The sequence below is a fragment of the Zosterops lateralis genome (genome assembly GCF_965231275.1).
Source record: "Zosterops lateralis genome assembly, chromosome: 22".
Classification (NCBI taxonomy): domain Eukaryota; kingdom Metazoa; phylum Chordata; class Aves; order Passeriformes; family Zosteropidae; genus Zosterops; species Zosterops lateralis.
The window spans coordinates 2,983,204-2,991,203 of NC_139782.1; the positions used below are offsets into that span (position 1 = coordinate 2,983,204).

Below are 8,000 nucleotides of genomic sequence, written 5' to 3' on the forward strand. Positions count from 1 at the left end.
CCAAACAAGGGGTTCAAAAATGCTGAAATAAACCTAATGTTTAATGTCAGGATTAACAAGCAGCAAAATCCCCGATTTCCAGAGCTGCCATTCAGCAATGTTTCATATTCAAGGTACTGTTTTGGATGAAAGATGCCTGGAGCACACATGTGGAGGGCAGAAATAGAGAATGCTTTGCTGTTTTGTCTGCTTCTCAAGAATGTATCTTCCTACCCAGACAATAGCACTAGAGAAAGCTGCATTTTGAATTGCAAATTGGATCAACCAAACTCTGTTCCGGCATCTTGTATTTATTATCTGACAAAAACAGAAACCAGGATTAACAGTGCAGAATTGAGAGTCTAAACCTTTTTCCATTAATTTGTTGGCTTAGTGTCTGAATTTACAAGCTAAACAACATGTTATGTTGCTCAGTTTAACTTCCATGTCACTATCATTTTCACTGAATTCCAACTAAAAGTATAAATTTTGGATGGTCAGTTACTATTTTAACTGTCTTCATTTGTTGTGTGCTTGCAAACATGGAATTTTGTTTAGTTCTTTAAGCATTTCTGCATTTCACAAATATAACCTTCTGCTCTCTTGCACACTGTAAATAGAGAAACCCTGTTTCTTTTTCCCCTTCTTCATGGAAGAATTCTGAAACAGTTCTTTTGCAATGGAGGAAATGCTCTTAGGAATCCTAATACATTTAATGCAAAACACTCTCAAAGCTGTTTTGGTTTTTGTTCTATTCATGCTTTATGTAACTTATAGTTACATAGTAACTATAGTAACTTATGGATAGTAACTTATCCATCTTTTCCAGGCCTGAACAGTCTTCCTTGGACTCCATGGGTGTCATGCTGCTGGCAATTCTGCCAGGGAAGATCAACTGGCTCAGCCTCCAGCTGATACCAGGGTGGCTTGGAAAGAACCCCCTGGAAGTCCTTATCACCTTCATGCCAGACGTTTCACAGAACATGGAATAGCTCATGGAACTTCAGTGAGAAAGAGAAGGAGCTTCTGGTGGGCTCTGTTAAAGCAGAATAGTAAATATCCCCTTCAACAAACAATGTACCTGTGTACAACTTATAAAGGACTCTGTTGCTTCCCTGTCTTTATTCCTTTGAAGGGCAGTAACTCTGATATAATTAGTAAATGGAATTGTCTGCAGAAAAGTTACAAACACTGAAATCTGCTTTCCTGAGAGTTATTTTTCATCTGAAACCAGACAGTAACTCCTCCGAAAATTTTAAATTAAATCCTGACCCAGTTTTTCCTTGGGACCACCAACTGTGACAAATCCATTACTCGCTGCATGGCTGTTAAATCCGCTGTTGATGGTTCCCTGGGATCGTTTCAGTGTTCTTCAAAGTAAAGTTTGGCCTTCATTCCTCAGGACAGAACAAGGTCATACTGAGCAAGGAAATGGAGATGAACTTTACCCTGTGTGTTTTTGTCACCTGTTGTGCCTTCCAGATTGTCTTATATCCGGCTTACAGCCATTTATAGATTGTTTTCCACACTGTATTTGCAGTCAATACTGGCCACAGCTGTAACATGAGGCTCTGCTTATCCAAGGGGCGTGGAGCAAAGACAGGAGAGAACAGAACCAAAAAAAGACCCAGCCACACTTCAGCAATCAGATTAGACTGAAAGGTATTTATTTAGAAACAACAGCTTTGGTATTTTAAAACCAAACAACCTTTAAGTCACTAGAAAGTGGGATGTCTTCCCCATAGCCAAAACAAATCAATGCACAAAGTCTCAGTAGGCTTAGAAAAAGAAACCTGTAGATCAGCATTTCCAAGTGTATATCCAGAAAACAATTTCATTAAATTGATTTTGCACTCTACAGTCATAAAGGATGAAAAACCTGTTATGAGAACTTAAGATATCTACACTTCAATTGACTGTTACTGAAGTGGAGGAAAAATTAACATACTCCCCCTCCCCTCAAGCAATAAATTAAAAACTGTATACCAGAAAGGAAGTTACACTAAACTTTTCTAGTTAACTCTCAGAAGGGAATCATCATCCTTTATTTTTCTGTAAAATTAAAAAAAAAAAAAAAACCAACAAAAAAAAACCAACTCAGATCAAAATATCAAAGGACTTAGTATATCTTCAAGTATTTTCACCAAATGGATTACTCCTAGGGAACTGAACAGCTTACAGGGAAAGGAAACATCTGGTACACAAGCTTCTGGGATAAACTTTTGAATCACCACACCTTCCAAGTCTCGGATTCCTGTCATAGCAAGGCACAAAAGGATTGTTGCTTTCAAATGGTCCTTGTTCTCAGCTGCAAAACTGCCAGGAGCCTTGTGCAAATGGAGGCTGAAAGCAAGACTGAGTTTACTTGGAGACGGGGATGTTCCCATTCAATCAACGGAACAGGGTGTTATATCTATCTTGCTTACTGCTACAGATTCTGAGCTTCAGCTGGCTTTCACTTCTTCCCTGTTTCTGGAATCAAGTTCTGCATCACCTTCCCTTGAAGCAGGTCCAACTAAGAGGAGGCAGCAGAGCTGTTTGCTCTGCAGTGCCCAGGAGGATGAGGAGTCAGGCCAGCCCTGGGCTGTGGCTGTGAGGCCTCGGGCACTTCAGCGGGCAGTGTCGGGGACAGTCACCTGCAGCAATGGGCAACAAGTCACTTGGTAAAGGCAGAAGGCAAGTCTTGGAGATGACAAAGGCAACTGGATAGACAACAACAGTGAAAGGACACAGTTACATCATCCCAAGGACACATTTCAGGCCATGTCAGGGCACAGCTGTTACACAATAACTGACATAACCTACTAACCCTTTCCTCCCTTTGCACTGAGGTGCTGATCATGATCAGAGGCTTGTAACTGCAGTTGTCAGATACACATTTCTATCCTACCTCTTTCCTAGGCTAGTTTGTCTGGCTACAAGCACCTCCCACTCAATCTTTTATTGGATCACAGGTATTCAGACCTGCTTGGGATCAGGCTGGATCTCCAGTGCTCAAAAGGACAAAGCCAGTGAGCTGACAAGGAAAATTCCAACTCACTTTAAGCATCCCATACATACCAGCTGTCAGGTTTAATTCAATACCTCCTGTTGAGCCTTAGCTATCCAAAATGGAATTTGATTTTATAATTTAGAATAACAGTACAATCTATAGCTAGAACTTTTCATCTGACAGCTCTGTTTAACTATCATCTCCTCTTTTTTTTAAAAACAAAACCTACACTTAACTCTGTTCAGCCCTCAGGAGGGAAGCCTCTGAACAGCACAACTACCTCACACAGCAAATCCAGTCTGGTCTTGTATTTCCACTTCATATCAACACACAATCAGAGACTCCCAGTACTAACTCACCGTCTACTGTCTATTCTGTGCTAAGTTTTTACAGCAAATAAGTTTTCCAAGGCAACTCAAAACAACTTGAAATTTTTTACACCCAGGTAAGATGCATGAGAGCTTGGAGAAAGAACCTTCAACTCACAGTAAAAAGCATTCAGTACTTTCCTTAACACAGCTTTGTATTTCATCTGACTGGGAGAAACACCAATTCAGCATCTTCCCAAACTGATGGTGGTGAGTGTGGTTTGATGGAGGACTGCACAGTGTCTTTAATATGAACATGTACCACGAGTCCCAGCAAGTCAGCACCTTCACCTCAGAACACCAGCCTGCTTCTGGGTGTTCCTGTGTGACAAATCCAGAGCAGGCAGGTGTGCAGGTCTCCACACAGCAGAACAGACAAGAACAGCAGCTCTCTCACAGGCTTTCTGGTGCTGAATACAAGGATCATCATTTCATGACAATTGCAATTGCTGGCCTAGAAACAAGCAATGTCCTACACTGATGTGTGGGAAAAGGACAGAAAGCTGTGTCTGCCTCCACCTGCAGCCTCACAAATGGACAGACAATGAGTTTATATTTTCTAACAATTGTGAGCCCTACTGCTGCAATCCCTGCCCTAATCCTCCTCCTTGCAAAAAGAGGTCACAGAGTGCTTGTTTCAAGAGAGACTGAAAATCATCACAGTCCAAGATAGAGCCTGCCCAGGCACAGCTGACATGACATCAGGCTGACAACACTTAGTGGACAGCAGCCAGAAGCAGCAGCCTTATACCTTACTCCTGAAGAGTGGCTTGGCTCCCGGGCCACAGTACTCGTTGTAGATGAGTTTGAACAGAAACAAGTGAAACAAAGTAATTAAGGAGGCCACGCTGAACCAGAACAGGAAGGGTAAGCCCGGGTATTGCTTGGCCATGTGCTCCTCATGAGCCAGAATGGATTTTAGGTGGAGTGTGTGTCTCAGGTCCTGCAAGTGGACCAGATCTGTTGATATATAAAGCAGGGGTGTGATGGGCTGAGTCACCATGACAGGGAAGGTGTGTCCCCGGGGCTCTGAGGTGAGCTCCACGGGCTCGTTCATGCAGCCGGCCTCGCAGGCGAACAGCCGCACGGGCTTCTCCTGCAGCTTCACTGACACCTGCAGGAAGGGCTTCCCCTCAGCATCCAGCAGCACTGCCAGATTGATCAGGTCCTTGTTGTAATGGATCCCACGTAAGGAATAGCTGTTATGAAGCACGTCGGGGTCAGCCTGGAATTGAAGGTGGTTCTCTGTGAACTGCAGACCCCCAAAACTCAGCACCATTCCCTGCATGAGCCCGTGGACTCCGGCTGCCACCAGACCTTTGCAGCCTCTTTTCTGGAGAGTCAGCTTCCACAGGTCTGAGAGCTGCAGGATCTGGGTGACACTGGTCAGCCGGGGTGGCCAGAGGTTCTGGGCGTGCATGGTGGCGTGGCCACTGAAGCAGTGGTCAGCGTAGTTCAGGCTGGCCTCGATCTTCTCCCTGTCCTCCCCGGAGAGCAGCGGGTCCAGCAGGGGGGCCGGCACTGTGGACAGCACGTAGTACAGGGTCATGTTGACAGTCTCACTGGATGGGGTATGTGCATCTGTGATCTTCCTCATTTCAATCCCTGTAGCAAAGGAAAAACAACCAATAATCAGAAATTAGCTAGGAGGGAAAGAAGATCAAACATGCATGCCGATGTTCAATATGCAGGTGTTCTTTATATCATCTAAGAAATCTTTGTCCATAAAACACCAAAACTACACAGTGGAATTAAGAATCAGCACTGAAAAAAATATCTGAATCAAAGTTATTTTCTATTATTAACTGTTTCATTGTGTTACAATGTGTAGCAGGCATGAAAAATGAAATTTATTATTAGAATAAATACCCTACAGAGCATCAGAGCTTCTTTCTGTTGTTTTTTTATTTTTTCCTAAGCAAACACAAATGTTCCCTTGTGTTTGTCTAAGAAGATACTCTCTCTGCTAGTTGGGAGTTTGAAAGCCAAGCTCCCACTAAAGACAATGCTAATTTAATATACAGATGCATTACAGGCCTGTCATCATGACTCTGCAAGAATGAAAAGAGAACAGAAAAGAAATTTTCTTTCTCTGTCAAAAGAAAATAATCTTTTTTATAAAACAGCAGGTTCTACATTATTAGTCAGCTACTCTTCTACGTAAGACATTAAAACCTTAAGAAAAAGCACCTTTGTAGAACAGCCCTTAACTTCCAAGCAGAATCTGTATTTTATGCTATCACTAAAGGTCAACTTTATCTCCAGCTGACATGCAGGGCAAATCAGTGAAGCTCCTGAAGCCAGAAAAAGCAGCACACACAGAATAATGATTATAGATGTTCTTGCATCACTTCCTGTACATAGTCAGGGGTACTCCACTCTGTAAGGCAAGCTGGCTTCCAACCCAGGAACAGTTTTACCATCCCACAACCCATCAGGAAGACCAGAGCCTCTGACCTTACAGCAATCAGGACACTGAGCTTACAGCCACCCTCTACAACAACCCCATAGAAGCTGAATATCCCTTTCCTTACCTGAAATAAACAAGTCAGACCAGGTCTGCTGGTGCTCCTGGAAAAGATCGTCCACCCCCATCTTCATCACCTCCAGCATCTCTTTCTTGGCTGCCTCTTTCAGCTTGCTGAAGGTCTCCTCCAGCCTGGAGGCCTCGATGGGCTCCGAGGTGTACACCACCGACAGCACGGTCTCGTCAAAGTGCGACTTGGGCGCCACCTGCACCCGGCTCACCAGTTTCTTGGCGGCCACCACCACCAGCACCATCTTGGGGCTGCCGGCCAGCAGCAGGCGGCCGGAGGAGAGCAGGAATTGCCGCTCCTCCACCTTCTCCAGGCTGGTGGCGAAGCGCCCGCCCAGCGCGGACCCTGCGGCGGGGGCCGAGGCCTCGAAGGCGGCCACCCGCTCGGTGGGGTTGGCGATGCGGATGCGCTGCAGGTAGAGGTGGGGGCGGCTCCGGTGGGCCACCACCTCCTCCCGCACCGTCACGCAGTCCCCGGCGCCGGCCCCGGGCCCGGTGTGGACGCAGCGAACCCTCCGCACGGCCCCGTCCCGCAGCGCCGCCAGCGCCGCCCGCGCCTCGCCGCGCCCGCCCAGCGCCCTCAGCCGCACCAGCGGCGGGTACTCGGTGGGCAGCGCCGGGCCCCCCGCGGGCCCCGCGGGCCGCACCCAGAGCCGCCCTCCGGACACGTCCAGCAGCAGGAACCCGTTACCGGCCACCGCCAGCGCCGGGGCCCCGCCGGGCCCGGCCGCCTCCTCGAGCAGGGGCAGAGCATCGCCGCGCTGGGTCTGCGCCCGCCAGGCGCCCGCGGCCGCCTGAAGGCAGAGGGCGGCGGGTCCCCGGGGCTCGGCCCCGCGTCCTCCGCCCCGCGCCCGCGCCGCGCCCAGGTACCAGTAAGCGACGAGCAGCAGCACCAGCAGCGCCAACAGGCGCCGCGCCCAGCTGCTGGACAGCAGCCCCGGCAGCCCCTTCAGCCGCTGCTGCAGCCACATGGGCGGCGGCGGGGGAGCCCCGGCCCGGCCCGGCCCGGCCCTTCTCGGCCCTGGCCCCGGCCCCGGCCCCGGCCCCGCACCGGCCCTAAGCCGCCATCGCCGCCGCGCCCTGCGGCAGCTCCGCCGCGATTGGCGGCGCTTTGCGGCGCTTTGCGACAGCCGCGCTCCCCGCCCCTGAGGGGGGGCTTGGCCAGGAGAGGCAGCCCGGCCCGCGGGGGCCCCGAGCCGCCGGGATCCCCGGCTTGAAACACCCCGGGACCGCCGGGACCCCGGCTTTAAACCCCCCGGACCGCCGGGACCCTGGCTTCAAACACCCCCCCGGCTCCGGGACCCCAGCTTCAAACACCCCGGGACCGCTGGGACCTCCGGCTTTAAACACCCCGGCTTCCAATCCCCCCAGCTCCGGAACCTGCGGCTTCCAACCGCCCCGGCTTCCAGCCCCCCCGGCTTCCAACACCCCGGAACCGCCGGGATCCCTGCCTTTAAACACCCCGGAACCGCCGGGACCCCCCGGCCTCAAACACCCCGACTTCCACAACCCCACCCGGCTCCAGCCCCCCTTTGCTCGGGCCCCGCCGGCTCCGGGCCCCTCCCGTTACCGGGCCCCCTCCCAGCCCCGAGCCCCCTCAGCTCCGGTTTCCAGCCCCTCCTCAGCTCCGGGATCCCCCGGTTTCCAGCCCCTGTCCCCGGCCCCGCCTGGGCTCTCTCTCCCCGCTCCCTGTGCCGTGCCCGCGGTCCCTGGAGCAGCCCCAGCCCGGGCTGAGGTTCCGTGTCCCCTGCCTGGGTCACTGCACCCATCGAAAAGCCCTGGAGGGGTTTTCCGTCATTCCCGTTGCAGTTTGCTGGTTTACCACAACAGAGACTGTGCGGGAAAGGAAGTTCTGTTTATTAAACTGTATCCCACCGTGTTGTAAATAGAAGAACAAACTTTCTCTCGTGTCTTAGATGTGCACAGGAAAGCTTTGTGTCCACAGCAGGGCTCCACAGAGAGAACGAGAAACACAGTTTCAAGCAAGTCAGAAGAAAAGCTGTGAGTTAAAGTAAAATGTGAAATTCTCGAGCAGGTTGAGGCAATGAACCCACTCAATGAAGGGAAACAGAGGAGACACGTTAATTTATCCCTGCAAATGAGCTGTTACACTGTGGGGAGGGCA

At 50.2% G+C, this 8,000-nt stretch overlaps 1 protein-coding gene across 1 annotated transcript; it reads right to left on the reverse strand.

Annotated features, from left to right (window-relative positions):
• Positions 1–1,624: 1,624 nt before the first annotated feature.
• KIAA2013 lies at positions 1,625–6,846 on the reverse strand (the record flags this gene model as incomplete). Its single annotated transcript, XM_083877041.1, has 2 exons — positions 1,625–4,944; positions 5,874–6,846. The coding sequence occupies 2 exons, from the start codon at positions 6,844–6,846 to the stop codon at positions 4,085–4,087; spliced, it is 1,833 nt and encodes a 610-aa protein (XP_083733167.1). The 3' UTR covers positions 1,625–4,084.
• Between the last annotated feature and the right edge of the window lie 1,154 nt (positions 6,847–8,000).